The following is a 22,015-nucleotide window of genomic DNA, read 5'->3' as shown; positions in this document are numbered from 1 at the left end:
TTTTCTACCTCAGTCCACGCCAAATTTTTTTTTGGAAAGCAAAGCATAACAATAAATGCGCCCCATTTTTTTAATTTTTTATACCCAACATTATTTGTGGAACATAATTATATTAGGTTTGGAGAGATGTTTTAATTATTGAGAAATTTTAAAGAAACTTGATATAACGACATATTTTTTCCCACGAACGAACATCATTGAAAATGGGTCGGTTCGTATCACTTTTTCGACTACGTCTTCTAAAGCATTTTACTTTAAAAATTCGTTTTATGAATTATTAACTGTATTAAGAAAATTTGCATAGTATAGGTAATAGTAAGCACTGTCTCATCGTGGTGTGTTTACTTATTTTCGGTTTACAACGTTTACGAATTGATTTTCACTTTCATATGCTCGACAGAATCATTCATCAATTAAGAAGAAAACTAGTTGTGCACTTAAACCGCTTTTAAGTAAAAACCACTTTTAAATAACCCTTATTTCACTGAAGTTTAAATCACGAGTGAGAACCTGGCCTTAACAAAAAAAAATACGGAAGCTTTGTCAGCAGCCGTGCCGGGAACGCTAGATAAATGAATGTGTATAGTCATCATAAATTTAAAGTTTTTTTCATAAGTGCGGATGTTTTTGCAAACGAATCGCGTCAATTCTCTTAATGAACTTTGAAATTCTCTCAGTTCCGGTAAATAATTGTACGAAATTTTACACTGTCCACATTCCAAAATACACTTTCTGCCATTGGCTAATAGTGCCACGTTTCAATTTTGTTCGTCATTTTTCGCAACTCTCGTGTTTAAAGTAACATACAATGAAGTACGAAGGAACTAACAAGACTGAATTGGTGCAGAATCTGTTTTATAGACCCTTAGATGCAGATTTCCAGTAACCGGAAGGAAATATCTAGCATATAACCATAGTTGCCGGCAGGAACTTATAGGGTGTCATCCTAACTTACAATGTCAAATTTATGGAGGGTACTGCAAAGCATTTCGCTGTGGGCGTAAGCAATTAACCCTATTTTACTTATTTTTGCTTGTTACATGCTTGTACTTGCTTTCTACATATTTATATAAAGTTTTAGAACAATATGTTCTGCTCGCTTTTATCCAATGTGAAAATATGTATTAAGCGTTTTAACAACAGACGACGGACGAGCTAGCGGACGCGCAGACATCCGTCTAAAATTTTGCACATGTTCCAAGCTATAAATGAATGAAATGAAGTACATTATGTATTATTATGACCGCATTTTTATTAAGTAATGAAAATTCGGCTTTTTTCAAATTCAGATTCAATTTCCGTATGAATGGTTGCATGGCAAAAGGCTCCAAGAATTGCCCCATTCTATCCAAAGTCTTCCCAGCAAATTTTGTCGTGAATTTTTGAAAATTACAATCTTTTTCATATAATGACTTATCGAAACAAAGCGCTATATGGAGAATCATCAAAGAAGTGATCCGATCCAAACCATTGTCAATGATGGTCGTCTTTGGTCATAAGTACGTGAGCATACCAAATTTGATCAAAATATCTGAAAACCGGGTGTAGGTTGAATACAGGAAAACGAGATGTAGAGATGGACAGACAAGCTTAGCTTAGAGAAGCAGAATCAGTTTCTGAATCGATCGGTATAATAAAAGAGGAGTATGTTTCAGGACCATCTGGTTGTTACATACGTTCGCGCAAACTTAATATACCCTGTACCAAATGTGGTGGTGGTGGAACAGCAGAAGATTTCAAGGCGTTTTCATCAATAACTTAAAAACCACACGAATCATTGCTAGAATGACTAAAATCGGAATAAAAATCATTTCTAAATCTACTCTTTCTCCTCAAGCTATTGAGAGGCAGAGGGGGAAGACAACCAAAACCAAATTTTCCTCCTTACCAGCCTCAAGGCTTTTATTCATCTATATTCTAACATTCAGTAAATATCATTACCTAGTTAAAAATCGCACGAGACCCTTTGAAATGGACAAATCTAATGTAATTTATAGGTACATGTGCCTGTCTATTAAACGTTTTCAAATGTGCAAACAAATGTAGATAAATATTTTAGTGCATTATTATACCAATCCCTTTACGTACGACAAAAATAAAGGAGAAAATAACCCTTCAAAACAAGTCACATTGACAAGCATACCCACTTCCTATCGCATATGCTTATATCTACAAGTGCTTGGATGAGCACACCTATCTATACAAATAGACACATTCGGGCAAAGTATTTCATTTACACTTACTTATTTATAATTAATAACAAGTGCCTCTCCAGTCTCAGTTACGGAGTTGCCTAACCGATATTGAGTAAATCCATACATATGTATACATGCATGTATGCAGGTATTCCTTTGCGTTTTTCTTCTTCCTTTTTCTTTCCTCCTGCAATTTTCAATATAATTTTTCCACATTTTAATTTAGTTTATGTAGGTTTAGTATTCTTTTCCTCTACCTGTTCCTTTTTATAATCATTTAAGGCTTTGAAATAGCTTGAGGTTGCGATGTGAAATGTGAAACAAGACTAAATAGAGAAAACAAAAAGGTACACTACTTTTCTCTTTATTCTAAAGTTATCCTTTTGATTTTATATCTGGTATGATTGCCTATTTTTATTTTCAGATGCGAGTGTTTATGAAAGCGTTTTTCGTTTTTCCAATATGAGCAGGCTGAATATATAGTATAGACATCCTGCAGGCACATAATACGAATATAAAATTGAAAAAACAAAACAAGGGGAACAACTTTAATAACACTAAGCCACAACGTATTGTAAGAAAGTTCATTACGAGTTTTCGTTCTTTTGTTGTGTTAGACAATCATTAGAAATTATTAAACAATTTTTACACACAAAAATGTGTAAAAGTTATAAAATTACAAAAATAATAATAAACATGGTAACTATACCACCAATTAGTGGACGCACAGATTACAGGTAATTTTTACTGAACTTTGTACTTGTAATAACAAAATGCTAAGCATAAACTATTAGTTTTAGTTCTGTGGAAATGTAACTTTTAAGAGAATATTACCAGAAGCAAAGCTTAGATAATTTAATAAATGTTATAGGTCGATCTTCGATTGGATAGAAATTGCAGGCATAGCTATCTGCCTTAAAACGGCGTAAGAATGGATTGAACCAAAGCAGAATTTTAATGCAAATTTTCCTTGAAAGATTCAATTTCAGCCAATAATCGCCCTATGGAAATATTTTCCTGCATCGGCATAATCATTTTTACCAAATGTTATACTCGTTCTAAACGGGAAACTATAGTCTGAACATTTTCTTTCCAGAAAGATAAAAAGAGTAAGAAACAGATCAGATGAGCTTTAAAGCAAAGATTCAACCGATCCCTTCAGTCAACCTGTTCATATCTCTTGTAAGCAAATTGAATCAAATGTGGAAACATAAGCACATTGGATGAAATTTCAAATAGAGAAACGAACTTGGAACATATATTGACTCATCAATTAAAAAATTCCAAAGAAGATCTAATACGCTCTACTGAGCCCAGTCGCTTGATTACATATGCAATATATACAACAATACTTTTTACAATCCAAGGAAGGAAAAATTCGTCAACATCGAATTCCACACACTCAGCACTCTTTTGAATCATACTTAAAAACAAAACAGTTTGAATTCGGAAACATGAATCTTCTAAAACAGATCGCAACAAATTTTGGAAGAGGGACTTTGTATTAAAGGAGTTAGCAAATTACCACATCTATGAAACACGAAAATTAGAGTTATATGATAAATTATTTCGGAGAAAATAATTGCTTAGACCATGTACAAGAAATGCACGGGTTTTAAAGTAAAAATCATGATGAGAAGTGAACGAATTAAAAACCCTGGCATATACAGACTGTAAGCTACGTTTAGAAGATTTTCTTCTTTTTTCCTTCGAGTACTTCCTGATTCCAAATCAAATCTGCCATATGCAACTTGGAAAATTATGAAATGATTGAATGTTTATTAAATAAAGCATTAAAAAGGAAGAACAGTTCTATGATTACGGTTATTTAATCGACAAGAGACCTGGAATATTAAAAGAGTAAGAAAGTTATATTCGGTAGGGGTTGAATCTCGCACACCCACCACTATGCTTTTCGCATTCTACTCTCCAAGTTCATATATTTGATCTCCATATCGCTGATATTATTAAGAAAAAATTAATCGCGGTGTCTACCATATCCATTCCACAATTAACCCATTTTTAGACGGATAATATATCTTCATTTAAGGAATGTAATAAGTAATTTTAAACAGTCTATTTTGTTTGCGTTATGATATATAAACCTAAAACCTCAAAAAAATGAAAAAAATAAAATTTAATCACTTGCAGCTTTGTGCAGACAAGGCCGATTTTTCGTTTTTTTGCACGTAGGGAGTAGAGTGTTTCGTAAAGTAAATGTGGGAAATTTCAGCTTGAGACTTTTATAATTTCTGAGTAACGAACAAAAACCCACAAATTTTTGTTAAGAAAAACGGAGTTGCGTTCGTGCTCCACTGCGGACTTCTCCTTTGACCAATTTGGTTCATTTTCAATATCAACTTTAAATTCTAATGTGTCTAATGTGTCTACAAAATTTTACGCGTTACATACATTATAACAAAAAAAACAAAGTGAGTACACCCCATCCTTCAGCGGTGGGAATACAAAATTCCTTGTTCTATTTGTAGCCACATATTGGGCTTCATACAGTTATAATCACTTCATTCCAAAAACTTCCAAGCGACAAATGTTTTTTTTTATTAAATAAATAAAACAGTTGTAGTAAGCAGTTGGTAGTTTGAAAGGCAATCCGAAATTCATTTCAATGATATGGTAAATAAATTTGAAAGCCACTGGAGGGAAAGTACAGAGCTTCAGAGAAAACATAGTGAAGTCCAAGTGGGTATACAAAATTCCTTGTTCTATTTGTAGCCACATATTGGGCTTCGTACAGTTATAATCACTTCATTCCAAAAACTTCCAAGCGACAAATGTTTTTTTTTATTAAATAAATAAAACAGTTGTAGTAAGCAGTTGGTAGTTTGAATGGCAATCCGAAATTCATTTCAATGATATGGTAAATAAATTTGAAAGCCACTGGAGGCAAAGTACAGAGCTTCAGAGAAAACATACTGAAGTCCAAGTTTTATTTCTATTTTTCCACGTAAGGAATTTCAATGTTACGTTGCAATGCTTCTGAATGATTTGATATAAGTTTTGGTATAAACAGGACTTTGTATAATAGTAAAATCCATATACGTTAGAATAGGCTTATTAAGCCATCTTAAAATTAGCAAGCCTACTTTTATAGAAAGGTACACAAGAAGATACACAAAGCTTTAAAAAAACTCACCGCAACCAATGTCGTTTAGTAACGCTTGTATGGCAACAAATAGCATCAAATTGATCAGCCACCCAGACAATAATGATTATATAGAACGCAGTTGTCGTGTCGTTAAAAAATTCAGACATTATGGCTTCCATCCCTTTAAATTTAAAAAATAAGTTAATATTGAACGTCTCTTATATAAGTGCATTTCTTCATTACATACCTACTAAAGCCAATACCACAATAAGTAAAGGAGCTATAGGAAAGCGGGAAGCCACATTAAATTCCAACATTTGTAAAAGATCCACTAAAATTATATAAATATTACAATTATAAATATTGCAGCCATCGCTAGGTCTAATAAAAAAATTACCTATTAAAACAAATATTTGATGATGTGAGAACCTTAAAAGCATCGATATAGAAAATGTCTGAAAATGAATTAAAAGAAATTTAAGGAATTATCTAGTAAAATGGCAAAATCTTATTTAATTAGGACCTAATTTAGTCGTATAATATAGTAACTATGTTGCCATTAACCAATTGATTGAATTTATATCTGCTTTATTAAATTAGCAGAAATCTTGATCACGTTCATGTTAGCCACACTTTCAAGTTTTCACGTTGATCAAGATCATGTCTGCATTATCGATACCCTGGTATTTTCGCATGGCATGACTTGTTTTAACTTAAAAATGAAGCACAACTCACAAATAGCAGCATAACGAAAAATGCTGTAGGATATGAGCTCCATGCTGTCCACCAAGTGGAAACGAAACGATAATGTTCGCCTGTTATAACGTTACGCAAGTAACCTTTGTTATCTTCTTTTTCAGCTACAACCCGCACTGAGGCCATTAACAAATCGTCGTATCTGCCAAATAAAAATAATTATTAAATAATTTATATTAGAGAAAGGTTTTTTTTTTTTGTGTATACCCAAGAAATTCTCTAAGTAAAAATTTACTAAATTTGTCACCAAAGCATTTATTAGTTTCAGGATCTAATTGCACAACCCGTACCGGTATATGTAGACGCTCCCGAGTAGCAGCCGATAAACGTAAATGTCCATATTCTAGAGAATATTCGACAATATATTGATCATCTGCAATAGGAATGGAAATCGCATTAAATGATCAATAATCACTATTATGTGTACGCTTTACCATTATCTATTTTATATAGGTTGTTATCATCAATTTTTCGTTTCAATTCAGTTTTAAAAGTTTCATATTGATCTAGTTGGTGTAGATATTTAGTCAAGGTTTCGTTTGTTGTAAACTGATGGTTATCAAGTTGACTTTTACTCTTAGGACCTATACCATAAAAACTGAGCAATTTATTTTATTAAAAATCGGTAAACAAAGAAATAGGTGATATAGGTGAATACGTACTAATTGTATTGCAGTTGACGCATAGAGTTTTCATAGTTCTGAGATTTCTCATAAATTTCTAAACGTTCATCCAAGTTCGGTATGACCTCAACTCTACAAATAAAAAAAAAGGAAAAAAATTTTTTTTTTAATAATAAAGTATTAAGTGATGTTATTGAAGCAAGAGTTACCTTAGCACACCGTCTCTTGGCCAATCTTGTACATTATTTAGGCAAGAAGAGGGATTCTTAATAAAAGATATATGTATATAAACCAAGGCAAAGAAAAACAACAACGCTTTTAATAAAATAAAATATTCCAAAGTACGTTGCATTGGTCTAGAATAGAAAAAGAAAAACACATGATCCTTTACCTAAGAAAAAAACAAGAAAAGTGGGCTGTGAATATCAAACTGACTTGGAAAATATTTGGGCATACAAAAGAGCCACTTTAAAGTAGATGGCATGAAATAAACGATCACGGACGTTCATTAGATTATTCTGCGCACAGAAAAAAGAAGAAAACGTATTATCAATGTGTAACTAAAAAAGGCTGAGATTTCACTTACCTGCCCCCCGCGATTACGTTGATTGATATTTATATTAAATATATTACGCTGTGGCAAACGTTGCGCTGCTTCCAATTGTGCTTCAGCCGGTGCTGCCTGTGGTTGCTGAAGTCGTGCTGGCTGCGATGGATTAGCCGCTGGCTGATTATTCCCTTCCACGACATTTGAATTTTGATTAAGAACATCGGCCATAATTCTGGCGTATAGGCGATTTATAAGAGACCGTATTAAAAATAAGACCAAGTGAAAGAGAACGGCCGCAATAAACAAATTAATAATAACAATCATTAATTAACCGCAACAAAGTCTTCCGTCTTTCTTTTCTCACTTTTTCCAGCTTTATATTCTCGTTTTATTTTTCTATTTTATATCGCATAAATTCAATTCCCAACATTTGCGTTTTAGCGAAGCGAAGAGTTAAGATCAGGCCATCTATCCACTCAGCTGTTTTCGTTGACCTTTTTTCAGGTTAATTCCGGTTTTCTCTGTCTGCTCTGTTGTATCTTCAATTGATTATGATACTGATGTATTCGTATTGCCAATTTTTTTTTGCTTGATATAGATATTAATTCTTAAGGTTACATGATTTGCAATTCTAAAAGAAATGTAAGGGAAACAAATTGTACAAATTTTTGGAAAATGCAAAGTATTGCAAAACAATTGTTTTTTTTTTTCTAAGACAGAAACACACACACGAACACATATAAATAATCTTTCATTGATTGCTCAACGAGTTGCAATTGATCTCTCTTATTAAAGCCGAGACGTATATTTAAATTTTATGAAGTAAATTCCCTTACTTGCTTTTATTAACTTTATATGATTTGTTAATTTGTTCTTCCTGGACTTTAATGAATAAACAATATGCAAAAAAATATATTATTTTCTGCAAAATCTTTTGACTGGTTTTTTTTTGACATTTCTCTTTAAATCAATGGTGTAAACTTATTTTTTCCTTTTTTATACTTAGCGATTTTCAATTTTCGGACTTAAGGGCATTATTTACGATATTGAAAGCTACAACTTGTGATAACATTTGCATCACAATTGTTTGAAAAATTAACGAATTGCTTACTTTTCTAGCTTAATTTGCCTTAAATATCTTCCGTAATTAAGTAAACAAATAATCAGCAATATTTAATAAAAGTTGTAAGGAAGCGATAACATAGTAAACATACATAGGATAGTATTAATATATATATCTTATAACGTGTGCCAGCCGGTAACAGGGCAGGCAGAGCAACTGCGTAGCGGGACAACGATTAGGAATCACTCTGTTGTTTTTGGCTTTGCGGATAGGGGATAGCTTGCTCAGCTTAGTCGTTATCCCCGAACAACGGATTCTATCTGATTACTTTTCGAACGGTTAGGAACAATAAAACAGGAAAGGACGAATAGCCCTACTGGTCTAAGGTTGGCCGCTGTAACCTCTCTTGCGTATTTTGCAGAACTTCGGTACGGTCTGTCGAAATACAACGTACTATAAAAGGTTTTGGAATTTTGGAGCTTTACTTACAAACTACGAAAAATATAACATTAAAAATTTGCTCGTATATTTTATGAATCGTTCGCGCTTGCTGAATATTATAGCACAGAGAAATTCCACTTCTATCAAAACGTTTGCAACGCCCTGAATATCAGATTACTCTATAAAAATATATATCATTGATCGTAATCAAATTCTGAGTCCGTCTAGGCATATAAATTAAATACTCCTTTTAAAGTTTTTTTAAAAAAAATTTTTTATTTTTTATATTGGCAACGTTTGTTGTTCTCTAGTTGAAGTTCATTGCTAGAAGACTTTTAATCTATTTGTGCATCTTAATTTATACCTTATTCCTATCAGAGAAATTGCTAACTTGGGTATTGTGGATATTCGGTAATGGTTTTTTTTAAGCGGTCACCTAATCTAGGCAGCATCTTCTTCTTCTTCTTGTGTATCTTATCCACTGATTGTTTTTAGATGTGGCTGTGGTTATTGACATCTTCTTTATTAATAAATAGTTTATTAATGCTGATGCTGTTATTAATACCCATAATTATCTAGATATAATGAATATCTTTTCGTTTTTAATGTGTGTGCTGTTCACTTGTGTGCTTGTCCATCTGTCCGACGTCAATGTCACGTAAAGTGGGAATTGCTCTGCTTTTAAAAGCAAAAAAAAAAAGAAATGGGTATGTTTCTCATCCTTATAAGGATAGATGTAAGAGATTCGCCGTAGTCGAATATAATTTTAAGGAATTTTTAATAAGGTTTTGGAGTGAAACGAGAGAGACACGTGGCTAAGTCAATTCCATTATTTAAGTTGATTGAGAACATATATTGTGTGTGATATTGTGGTCTTCGATAAGTACTTTAAGACAGCCGAAAGGATGTGAGCAAAAATTTATATCCTCATCTTAAACTTCGGAACACCCGCAAAATTTAGTTTTTTGTGTTAATCATACGTCATAAAAAAAATATAAGCATAAGAAGCTATGTAAGCGTAAGCAACTATTTTGAATGCTCCCCAGCCTTTTAGTGTAATGAAAAGTCAAGACTATTTTACTTAACTCTTGCGCTGTGCACATATATGTGAAATGTTACTCATACGTCACGATATATGTTATAGGACTAGATTAACTTTGGTAAAGTGTATGAAGCTTTTTATCAATTGCACATGTTCGCTCGAATTGAAAATTGTTCAGTTTACGCGATCTTTATCTAAACTAATATTAAGTCTATCTTTAATTAGTTCTTATTACCAAAGTATGGACGACAGCACACGTAGACTTAAAATGAAAATGCGTAGCGTTCTTATTCGATTCAAAATGATCGCGACATTTTTTTCAATGTCTTTGTTTGTTATAACCGCGTTGCTCCTATAAGGAAGTAATGAAAATTTTTAATACAGTTGAACTGTCCTTCACGTATAGGGTGAAGTTAAAAAATACTAAATAGTTTTGATTTATTTTTTTCATTGTTTTTATTTAGCAAATTATTGCAGTATAAGAAATTATACACTCATTCTCAAATGTTACATTCGAAATTATTTGTTGGTTTTTTGTTGTTGTTTATAATAAGCTACACACAATGTTTGTTGTTGTTTTGTTATATTTTCTTTTTTGTTTTTGTTTTTTTTTTTTGTTTTTTTCTGCTTGATATTATTTGGTGGTTGTGTTTGCAAGTGATTTCTCTGTTTATATATTTTATAATCATTCTTATTATTTTTTTTTTTTTGTCTTTTGTTATATAATTCCTTATGAAAATTTCCAGTAATCTTTGTATATACGTGTGTATGTATATATTTAAGTACTATGTATACTTCGTTTTTGTTGTTGTTTCTGTTGTTTCTGCTGTTGTTACTGTTAATTTTGCCGTTAATTAATTACATGTTGCTTAGCATATTGTGTTCATAAGATAAATATATATTTATTTATGTTAATTTTTGTTGTTTGTCGTTTGTGTATATTAGAGCTATTTTTTTTTAAATTTTCTTTTTATTTTTAAATTTCTAACCTTCTTTAGTTATTTTTATCAAATTTAGGCTAAATGTTTTTTTATAAATTTTTTTTTTTTTTTTAATTTGAATTAGCGACATTATCGAGCATTGATTTAATAGTGGATTTTTATTCAGCGTTGTGTGTAAGTAATAATAATAGTAATAATAATAATAATAATAATAAAAGAACCGTTTGTTTGCTGTTAAAAAAAAATTTATCTAAATACAAAAGTGATTAGTCATCGGCCTCGCTTAGGCAAATTCTGTTATATTAGGCTTTTTTTTCTAATGGTCTTTTTAGTTAAATATAGTTTTTTTTTTTAATATATTTAAATTCTTTTCTATAAAAACTGTTTTACTTTTTTCTTTATTAATAATTTAAAATAGTTTCCTTTACACAGACATATAGAATTTGCTTTCTAACTTTTTTTGTTTTTTTTTTTTCATTATTATTATTATTATTGTTTAAACTTATATTTTATTACTAAAACACTACAACATACACACTTATATAACTCTTTGCATGTATATACATATATATTCATCTTTGCATATACATACACATACGCACATATCTCTCTCTATATATATATATATGTATATATACACAATGAGTCTTTTTCTTTTCAGCTTCATTTAAATGGACATAACTGTTCAATAGTTTAGACTTTTTTTGGTTTTTTATTTTTCAGTGTAGAAAATTTATTATATACTTATGCAAAATAAGTGCCTCAAAAGAGTTCCTATCATTAGCATCATATATATTTGCTTTTTTTTTTTGTTTTAATTATCTAGAAAAAGTAAAATCGAACCAAGAGAAGACTAAAATAGTTTTTACTAAAATTTTACTTAAAAGAAAAAAAAGAAAGAAAATTTGATTTTTTTTCTTCTTCTATATATGTATATAACTATTTGTTTATATTGACAGTCACAGGCTTTTTCGTTTTGTTTAAGTGAAGCAATATGTCTTTGAGTATATCTGTGCCTGAGAGAGCTTGTGTGTAAAGGTCTATACGTGATTGTGTGTGTATGTGTGTTTGCTTTAAGTACAAATATTGTTTACTTACATTCACTTGTATTTCGTGTATTGCATTTTTTTTTTCTCTCAGTTTGTGTTTTATGTGTAAAAGTGCATTTTTTTCTCTTTGTTTAATTGGATTTATTTTTCTATTCTATAAAGTTTTTCTTACTTTCCTTACAATTATTTTTAAAGTTTTTCTTCTTATTATATAAAATTTGTGTTCTCTAAATTTTGTTTTTTTTTTTTTTCATTTTCATAAAAGCGTCTTTATACAAACACAGTAGTTACTGAAAAATATTTCATCTTTGCTTTAATTTTTTTGTTTACCACGTTTTTTGCTCCTAATTCCGGAAATTATTATTGTTATTGTAGTTGTTGTTGTTTTTGTTGTTTCATTAAACAATGAATACGTTGTTTTCTAGATTCTAGTCTCTATTCTAATATCAGGATTTAAGTATTGCTGGCAGATCATTTCAGAGTAAACCTGTTTCTACATTGTGCGCTGTGCCCAGTGTATTTGGATCGAAACTCATTTTTAATTCACCGGCTAAGACGATTTCTGATATGCAACCCACAATGCCGCTGGCGTAGCGTTGCCTGGTAAAATATTGAACGTCTGGCATTCCACCTGTATGATTAAGTTGAAAAAAAGTTATATGTCGATCAAGATATATGTGTCTTTTGAAGTGGTAGAGAGGAAGAGATGTAAAGCAGCTCCGGATCAATATATAATAAAATATATTGTCAAATAAGTCAATTTTTTATTTTTTTTTGTTTTTATCGCACAGAGAGTGTACTTTTAAGGTTCGTATTACTATTGAAACACTTTCATGTTTTCCAAAAAGGGGTTTACAATAGATTGGCTGGCCAATCATTGTATAAATAATAAAAAAGTCATAAAAACAATCAAAAATTCCACACCATCCTCTAATTGCGAATAACTTACCCACGTATAAACCTGTATCGGTATTTAATTGCCGTAATTTGCCCGGAGATCTCAGCGAGTTGCTTTTGCGACCGTCTACTTCTAAATAGCCTTCTTGAGAATCTCTACATGTTTGCAAATAAATTTTAAAAAGACAAAAAAATGGTAAAGCGAATATTTCTTGTTACCTTATAGCACGAACACGATGCCATAAGCCATCGCTTACTTTGGTAGCATTAAATCGTATATCAATCTCGCCCGAACCCAAATTATAGCGAAAGTGTAAGTAACTAGAATCGAGTTGAATGCAAATTTTTATAAACTTAATGGAAAGAATGTACATAAAAAGGTTTATTTACCCATTTTCAATGCCCAAAGATAGATAATCATCCTTATCGCGATCTGTTGATCCCACTTTACCGGTCCATAAGATCACTCCATTGTCTGATCGAGTTTTGATGCGCAAATTCAAATCAATTGTATAGCTAATGATTTGGCTCATCGTTTCGGCATCGTTGTAATGGAAATAGCTGTCGTGTCCGGCAAAACAAGCACCAAAATTTTTGCGGACTCCAATAGTATGATGTGGTTGATCGGAGTCCAAATCGAATTTGCTAAGTAAGCTCCAGTCAGTTTGAGTTTGTGTACTTGTCGTTATACTGGTTGTTGGTTTTCTGTTCTCATCTAACAATTTCGGTGTTATGGCCGTATAGTCGACGTCTATAAGTTTCAGATTATCGACAACTATTCCATCATTGGCATTGCTTTCTTCTTTGTTGTCGTTATCATTACTATCGCTATCGTTTTGTTTGGTCAGATCTAATTCCTCGCTATAATCATATTCGCTGATTACTAACTGGGGCATTTTCGGTACATAGGGCCCTTTTGTGTTTGCCATAATTCGTTTCATGTCCTGAGCAAATTGTTTGCGTTGATATTCTTCGGTGCCATCGCTAGCATCAAACAGTGAAGCATCCATAACAAATGTCTTTTGCTGATATTTGTCATCATTAATCTCATCATCAATTTCGTCAGGCTCTGCCTCGTCTGTTTTCGTTGGAGCTAATTCTCTAAGCTGGTCTTCCACCATTATAGGATCATCAAAAGTCAATATGTCACTACCGGTATTAGCTTGAAAACTTTCATAATGGGTTGGCAAACGACTTAGCTTATGCTGAGTTTTATCCTCCAAAGTTGTTTTGTGATTGGGGTGAAAACGATGGTAGTGTTGTTTGTGTAAGCTTTTGCTTTGATGATGATTCGTTGCTCGGCGCTTGTGTTTGTTCTCTCCAATTCGTTGTGCATTTTTGTCATCGTAATTATACTGTTGTTGTTGTTGTTGTTCTTGCTGCTTTTTTTCTCGTTCCCTCTGTAAACGTTCACGTATTGCCTTAACGTTCTCAAATATGATATCATCTTCAATTTCATCAGAATCTTCATCTTCTTCACTCATGCCTTTACTGTCTTCGCGTCCTTTCTCCTCCTTATCTTGGTCTTGGGAATCGCTAAATGTTATTAAATCTAAGCTTTGCAATGCTTGCCAATTTATTGATTCAATAGTGTCGTCTGTAAGTGCTGTTGTCTGCGTTGTCGGTATAGTGGCCTTTGTTTTAGCAGTAGTAGTAGTAGTAGTAGTTTTTGTTGTTGTTGCCGTTGCTTTGGCGATTGGCATTGTTCTCTGTGCGGTTTTATGCTGTTGCAAATACCATCTCGTGTAAGGTTTGTTTACAATCTTTTTTTTCTCATTATTCTCAACCAGCTGCTGCCAACGTTTTTGTTTTATTTTTAGGCCGCTTTTCTGTGTTAGGTCATCCCCATGTTGCTTGGCTTCTCTGGCCGCAACTAACTTGCTTGTTGCTTGCGGTTCCTTGGCCAAGACTTTCTGCTTACGTAACCTATTGAAGGATAATTCTGCCTCTCTATTGCACTGCGTGTTGTAGATGTTACAACGACATTCATAACTTTCCATCTGCGGTATACACTCTGCTAGGGGGCCACAGGGTCGAGCCACACAGGCATGAGGGCAATTGCCTATGTTAGTGCCGCCCAATGCTTCAGATATAATTGCCAACGAGTGGCCGTTTATCTCAATCTAAAGAAAAAACAAAAGAAAAAAAAAGATAGAAAAGAAAGCAAATATGAAAGAAAGTAAATTCATTCATTTTGGCCACAAATTGCCTGTCGCTGTAATAACAGCATAGAAATCTTCTACTTCTTTTCTTTCTTGTTATTGTTTTTTTCTGCTTTTTTTAATTACTTACACGTTGTATACAACCCACAAGAAAAGGTTTGCTTTTTAAATCTAAAGGCAATTTGTCGACATGATTAACACCACCAACAAAGAGATTTTCCGGCAAAGAAAGATGCCAAAAACCATTTGAAGATACTGTCATGATTTCAGGTAGTTGATCGATCTTTGTAATATAAAAGGTCAGTAGCAAACACATGAGAAGTGAAGTAAAAAAGATGACAGGAGACCACTTACCTTTAATACAGCTAACCTGGCAGTGCGAGATATTTGTATTGTATGCCATTGGCCTATGGCTAAAGCATATTCGCTCCTGGGTTTTCATAAAGATGGACACACAAAAATATTTATATAAAATTCATAAATGGAAAGAATGAATGCAATCATATAAAAAATCGTGTGTGAAAAGTGTCCGCTATTGTGTAAAGGCATTGCATGTAATTAAAAACGTAACTGTACTCGTCATAACAATTATTTTCCGAGTGCCTAAGATAATTAGTGCGTCTAGGCGTAAGTTAATTAAAAAACATTGACTAAAAAAAAAGCTATTGGTCGATTAGCCGGGAGTCCAAGTCTTGACAATGAACGCCTGATGTCCATACACTTTCGGACATTTTGCTTGAAGGATTCTCCCCGCATCAAAACTCTTTCAACTCTCTTTCACTTTTCGGATATAAGCAAGTAAAAACATTGTGACCTCGTGACGAATATATTCCACTCAAGAAGTGGAAAGCGGTGGGAATATTTGCCGCAAAGCTATTGAAGGAACACAGAAACGAGCAGCGTTACCGTAGGCTCATAGATAGTGCCTAAGCCCCTATGAAGGTATACCAAAGGGTTCTTGCCACAAGACATGATAGTACAAAGTCCCAAAGCGGGCAGCTTTTGATGTTTTTTCCACGTCAAAAAATACCCTACAGTTGTTCATATGTCCACATTTTAGATAAAGACGTTGTATGGGAAGAGGTTGAAAAATGGTCCGATAAGGATCATTTTCAATAGCGTTCGATAGGTTCTTGGACCAAAAGACGTCAATATTCAAACTTCATCAAAATATCTCATAACTCTCGGCCTGTAAGTTGCGCACAAGAAAACAAGACAGATAGATGGGCAGACTATCTAAGGTCGACTCAGAAAATGATCCTGTATAGATGGGTATAATAAAAGGTGGGTCTACCTTCAGCCCTTCTGGGTGTTACCTATTAGTCACACAAACTTAGTATACCTTTGTACCACAAATGATGTAGAGTATAAAAAGCGAAATTTATTGTTTATGCCGGATAAGTAGCTCTCGAAAATGCCAGCCAACTCTTTAGCTTTCACTTAACGATGCCCACAACAACCATAGCCAAAATTTATGGAAATTTCAAATATTAAGAGAACACGATTTTTCTCAAATATGATTGTAGAGTGTAAAATTTTGTCAATTTAAAATTTATACCTGACCACCGCTGGGCCACTGCCCAAATCAAAGATGAACTCGACAAAACCATTAGTCAAAGCTAAAGCGATAAAATCGCCATGACGTTTAGCGCCCGAATATAAAATCAAACCATCCGCTTGCTCTGGCTTTAAAATTACCTAAAATTTTTGGAAATGTGTTAAAGACCTTTAAATAATGTAACGAATGTAAAAAGAAATATTGCAAACCTTTAATTCCAACCATATTAAGGCACTATCGCCTAAAGGAGCATAACGCAAAAATGAGGAACCATTAAAGGAAGGAACCTAAAAAAACCAAAAGTTGTGCACTTAAATCGAGGATTAAAAAAAAATCCTCAGCTTTTACCTGTAAATCCATGCGAATTTCACATAAATCACCTACAAAACCTATAGGACACAGACACATCGCTCCTTGATCGGAAGGTAAACATTTACCGCCATGTTGACAAGGATATTTAAAGCATTTGTCAGTAACGCAATCCTCTACAACATGTAAATGAAAGTTTATTAAAAATATTTCCAAACTAATTGAACACAATATTACTTACGTATATCAAATCCTTTGCTGACATCACCTAAAGGATGCTCTTCAAATTTATAATCGTGAGCATTAGCCACAAAACGGCGTATGCAACCAGCAAAGCCATTTGAAATAGGTAAACGTTTAGTTAAACCGGTTATGTTGCCCGTGCCACCCAAAAATACCGGTTCACGAAAAGTGATGCGTGAAAACAAACCCTTGTTTGGAAACAAAAAAAACACTTTTAATTCATTCACTTTGACGTACAACTACCACAGAACAGCGGTATACTAATTCTGTCATCTCATATGCAATTATTGAAATGAATACATTCCTCTTTTAAGATCACTTATTAACAAAAAAAAAAAAAAATATGAAAGTAATTAACAACTAACATATGCGTATCTATGCTTTCCAAAAACATTTCTTATCATCGAACCCACCACCATGAAGTCCTAAGTCCCTCAAATTTATGAACGATTTACTCTAAGGCGAATATAGTTTTCTGCCCTGTTTTGTGCGTTTAACTTACATTTGAACGTCCTTGAACTTTAGTGCCATGATTTAATACCAGCCAGGCATCCCAACGATGGCGATAGATTATAACCGAATTCCATTCATTTAGTAGAATTGTTTCACGTGAACGTACATTACCAACACCGCTGCCACAATCGAACCTTTCATGGGAAGTAAAAAAATATAGAATAACTCACCATCATCGATTCTTGTATATATATATATAGGTGTCCTTACCAGAACTCGATGAATCCTTTGTTTAAGAGTAAAGCCATAAAATCACCTGTTAAATCATCTCGTTCACCGCTCAAGAGTATAATACCATCAAAGGATTCAGGTCGAAATTCTATCCGTAACTGAATTATAAAAACCAAACAAGTGAAAATATTATGATCGAGGCAGACTGATCATCAAAAATTATAACTTCCCAAAATTTCATTGGACCACTTAAATGTTAAGGGACCCAAAACTCAAACTGAACCGATCCAATTTTGTAAAATTAATTATTTTCCAGCACAAAGCACTCAAAACATTAAACTTTGTTGCCATAAAATGATTTGCTTTTGTAAATAGAGTTATATGAGACGAGGTTCATTAAATAGATCGACATAATCCAAATTCGATGCAGTCAATTTTTATGTCAGATTGTAATTTGGGCACATTCTTCGCAATAAAATATTAAAAAATCTTTTGCGTTTTGCTTTTCGTACAGAAAAATTTTATGAGGGAAGCGTCAAAAAATCGACCCATTCGATGCAAATTTTTTTCATAACTTTAGTTACGATTTTGTGAAGAAACTTTAAATACTGCAAACATTTTTCGTGTAATGAATTTTTTTATTTTTCTTATGTGGCCAAATCATTCAGTGGCGATCCCCTATTCGTGTAATACCGCAAAGGCCGCAAAGAAGTTAGAAAGAGGGAGCGAAACGGCCGCAGATTAGGGAGTGTATTGTCAATTAGTAAGTGTTGTGTGTTTACCGTCTGAGTGCTCACTATAACTATATATAATAATTGCAACCACGACCACAGCAAACTCTGCCGAATCGACTTTAAACCTACGAACACAAACTTGGTAGTCGAGATTCTTACCTACGTGGCTACACATTTTTTCTTTTCTCCTTAACCAAAACACGTCAGTCCACTAATTTACAAATTTGAAAATTGGCGACCTGTTTTCAAAACAAAAATCGTTGAAAGACGTAAAAGTGTTTGAGAGAAACAGTAGGAGGGAGCAAAGTTTAATCGATTTAAACATGATTTTGAATTGCTGAATACACTATATATACTATATATTGTTGGTCTATCTTAAGTCTTTCTAAATGTTAAAGACATGCACACGCACCTAATGTACCACCGCTGCAAGCATTCATACATTCATTTATTCAATCAGTCATTCAATCATTGATTCATTCAATTATGCATTCATTCATTTAATCTTTCATTTATTCATTCATTACTTCATTCATTTATACAAGCCCTGTGGATTATGAATTATTTAGAGAAAAAAAAAAATATTTCTTTTGGGTTCTAACTAACCTGCACATGTTTGTAAGCTCCTCTTAAGGCCGGAAATGCTAGCCATGAATGTGTAGAAAATTTCGGTACACGTACTTTAACATCTGCAATAACAACAATAATTAAATAATATTTTCAAGAAATTTGTAATAATTTTAAACGATGGCAACAAATCAAAGCAAAAACTTGAGAGAGTTTTAAAAAAAATAGTGAACTTGTAATTCTCAAACGGTCTACCCAATTATTGGATAATAAGATTATAAGCTCATTACACTAAACGTAAGAAAAATGGCTGTGATTTATGTTCCACGTGATGGCTTTCTCGTTCGATTAAATCTTTTCTTTAAATTAGTCTGCCAAGCCTGCTGTGAAACGCGCGGCCGCTTCACTTTTGATTCAATTTGCTGAAGATGCATGCTTCTTTATTATTATTGGGTTAAAAATGAACTCTGCCGCTAGGCATAATTTTGCAATGGAAATTATCACTTTTCCGACGTATTTGCGGAGGAAATCAAGCAGTGAACATAGTTTTTGTACATATATATAAGGAAACATTTTAATTCCAAATTGATTGCAGCGACGTTCAGTTACTGGAAACACCAACTGTTCGATAAACCAAACCCTCAATCCTGCGTGTAACTTGCAGTATTTGTTTAAGTTCGTGCGTTTCTAAATAAAATTACAAAGAGTTTATACTGAAGCGAATTTTTTCGCATAATATTCGGTTCCCAACTTATGTCGAAAGAACAATAATTTTGTCAACACGAAATTTCGGAAACCTTAATAACAAGTTAGAAAATTATAATCGATTGTCACCGAATCATTTACACCTATAACAGTATGTTGTAAAAGATAGAAAGAAAGAAAAAGCATGGATTTACACAATCCATAATATTTGGTGGGCGTAGTTGATTGTTTCTATTTTCGTCGAATAATTTATGTTGTGTGTATGTTGTAGTTTGTGAATAACGAGCAAGAGGCGTTTTGTACGCGATATCTTCTTTTATGCGAACGAGAGAATGTGCATCACAGTTATTACGTGGTTCGGCATGCGTTTGAATTGATAGACGAACAGACGGGCATACGTAGGTGCATTCCGAATTTGAAACTGGTCTAGAATTTATATATAATATTTTATGGGTTTTTTGAAATTTGCGTCTACATGTTTTAAAGACATTGACAATAAAATTAAATTTTTATACACTACTATATCGGGTAGGCGTGGTTAATTTCTTCTTATTTCCGTACATATATGACAGCATCGTGCATAGAATATACACTCAAATTTTTGTAGCTTTATCTGCTGTAATGCGTGCAAAAACTTGCAAATTTCAAGTTGAAAAGGTTCATTTTTTCCGCTAGGAATAGTGTTTGCAATAGACGGGCAGACGGGGATGCTTAAATCGATTCAGAATTTGATGTTAATCAAGAATATATATATATATATTTTAGAGGGTCTCTGAAGCTTCTTTCTGGGCATTGCAAACCTTTTGAGCAATGAATATGTACCTCATCCTTTGATGATGGATACGTAAAGGATTTAACTTTAAGCTTTTGAATCTCTTGAAAATCTGAGTAAATGAACTTAGCAGTCATGTTTAAAGAAATATCAATAAAATCGATTACGTAGGATGTATGGATGTAGCTCATCAACATCCAACATGTAGCGTAAAACATTAAAAACAGCAAACATATTGCAGTTGCAGGTTGGATATTAAAAAATGAAACGAATTTTACTTTTTTTTTTTTTTTGCTTACCTTCCAAGCAGTCATTGCCATTTTTACCAAAAGGACATAAACATCTGGGCATACCCTCTGTGTTATCGCAAAGACCCTCTAAGCCGCAGTCTAAACCACAAAGTATTCTAAAATTAAAAAAAAAAAATAATGAAAAATTTCGAAATATTTTATTTTACCATATTGGGATTTACTCGTTAATGCTTTGTAGAGGAGAACTTAAGTTTAATGATATGTTTGTTGATATTAATTCATTGCTCTTTGAAGCTATAAGGTCTGGTAAGGGCAGTTGTATTGAATCACTGCTACTACTAGTATGACTAATAATGTCGGCAGTTGCCAATCTATTGGCGCGTTGACCGCTATTAACGGCACTTGTTGCTATAAACTGTTTGTGTTCTTGATTGTTGAATGTTATCGGATGCTGTTGTTCTTGCTGTTTTTGTTGTTGATATGTTAAACGATTTAAGGGCCTTAAATTTAATTGATTGTTATTGACGTCATCATAAACAGACATATCTTGTTTCGTGTAATAATCATTCAGATCATCGATGTTTATATTTAACATTGATTCTGGTACACTCATAACGGTAGGGATGATGCCATTACCGATAGCGGCTGCTGTTTTTGGTGTTCCTGTTAACGTAATTGATGTTGGTGGTGATGATAAATTATTTCTATTTTCTTTATTGCGAAATATTATCAAATTTAATGGCTTCTCGGTGCTTAAATTTATTCTGTATGCTTGACGTGCATTTTGATAATGTTTATCATTGTCGTAATTATTTTGGTTGCCGTTGTTGTCATTATCATTATTATTATTATTATTGTTAAGATTTTCATTGAAATTATTATAGTTATAGTTGTTGTTATTAATAATATTTTCATTTGATATGTAATAATCGTTGGAATTGACTTTTTGTTGCTGCTGTTCTTGTTCTTGTTGTTGTTGCTGTTCGCTGATATCATCACTTATATAAATGGAATCATCCTCATCCGATTCATCGGACGAAGACGATGACGTTAGAGCCGATGAAGATGCATAGCTTGGGCTTAGATGATTGCTGCCACTATTATCATTCGCCAATTTGGCGCTAAACGACGCTCCCTTCTGATAAAGAACGTCCTCGTCGGATTTACTGTGACCGTCATTGTTACTGGTAGAATTTATTACTATTGTTAGTATTCATCACATAAAAGGAGGAAGAAAACAAAAGAAAAAAAGGTTTATAAAAATGTATGGAAATTTAATTCTTTTCCTTTTTTTCCCAGTATAACTATGCATGCATGCATGCATGAACGCATGTAAATATTAACGTGTCATTCATGGAAGAACTCAC

The 22,015-nt window shown here is 32.9% G+C and overlaps 2 protein-coding genes across 5 annotated transcripts in view; both read right to left on the bottom strand.

The window, feature by feature from the left end:
• Positions 1-8,193, bottom strand: part of LOC119638238 (putative uncharacterized protein DDB_G0277255) — a 41,367-nt gene extending 33,174 nt beyond the window's left edge. For 2 of the 3 annotated variants that reach the window (XM_038034902.1, XM_038034903.1), the window contains exons 1-11: positions 8,067-8,193; positions 7,267-7,861; positions 7,116-7,198; positions 6,890-7,036; positions 6,720-6,812; positions 6,492-6,655; positions 6,265-6,430; positions 6,037-6,199; positions 5,699-5,756; positions 5,549-5,632; positions 5,350-5,482 (exon numbers count right to left, since the gene is read on the bottom strand). In XM_038034902.1, coding sequence (XP_037890830.1) covers positions 5,350-5,482; positions 5,549-5,632; positions 5,699-5,756; positions 6,037-6,199; positions 6,265-6,430; positions 6,492-6,655; positions 6,720-6,812; positions 6,890-7,036; positions 7,116-7,198; positions 7,267-7,554 — 1,379 coding nt within the window. In that variant the 5' untranslated portion in view covers positions 7,555-7,861; positions 8,067-8,193. The remainder of the gene's footprint in view (positions 1-5,349; positions 5,483-5,548; positions 5,633-5,698; positions 5,757-6,036; positions 6,200-6,264; positions 6,431-6,491; positions 6,656-6,719; positions 6,813-6,889; positions 7,037-7,115; positions 7,199-7,266; positions 7,862-8,066) is intronic. The other variant, XM_038034904.1, reaches the window with a different exon arrangement.
• A 3,817-nt stretch (positions 8,194-12,010) lies between these two features.
• Positions 12,011-22,015, bottom strand: part of LOC119638240 — a 30,047-nt gene continuing 20,042 nt past the window's right edge. For both annotated transcript variants that reach the window (XM_038034907.1, XM_038034908.1), the window contains exons 4-18: positions 20,870-21,848; positions 20,697-20,803; positions 18,960-19,042; positions 17,659-17,777; positions 17,438-17,582; positions 16,934-17,123; positions 16,732-16,868; positions 16,593-16,670; positions 16,384-16,523; positions 15,180-15,255; positions 14,956-15,108; positions 13,054-14,786; positions 12,883-12,984; positions 12,716-12,819; positions 12,011-12,397 (exon numbers count right to left, since the gene is read on the bottom strand). In XM_038034907.1, the coding sequence (XP_037890835.1) occupies positions 12,243-12,397; positions 12,716-12,819; positions 12,883-12,984; positions 13,054-14,786; positions 14,956-15,108; positions 15,180-15,255; positions 16,384-16,523; positions 16,593-16,670; positions 16,732-16,868; positions 16,934-17,123; positions 17,438-17,582; positions 17,659-17,777; positions 18,960-19,042; positions 20,697-20,803; positions 20,870-21,848 (4,301 nt within the window). In that variant the 3' untranslated portion in view covers positions 12,011-12,242. The remainder of the gene's footprint in view (positions 12,398-12,715; positions 12,820-12,882; positions 12,985-13,053; positions 14,787-14,955; positions 15,109-15,179; positions 15,256-16,383; positions 16,524-16,592; positions 16,671-16,731; positions 16,869-16,933; positions 17,124-17,437; positions 17,583-17,658; positions 17,778-18,959; positions 19,043-20,696; positions 20,804-20,869; positions 21,849-22,015) is intronic.

Source organism: Glossina fuscipes, unplaced genomic scaffold (genome assembly GCF_014805625.2).
Source record: "Glossina fuscipes isolate IAEA_lab_2018 unplaced genomic scaffold, Yale_Gfus_2 86, whole genome shotgun sequence".
NCBI lineage: Eukaryota > Metazoa > Arthropoda > Insecta > Diptera > Glossinidae > Glossina > Glossina fuscipes.
Note: the sequence above shows the minus strand (reverse complement) of the source record. Positions and strands in the feature narration are given on the sequence as shown.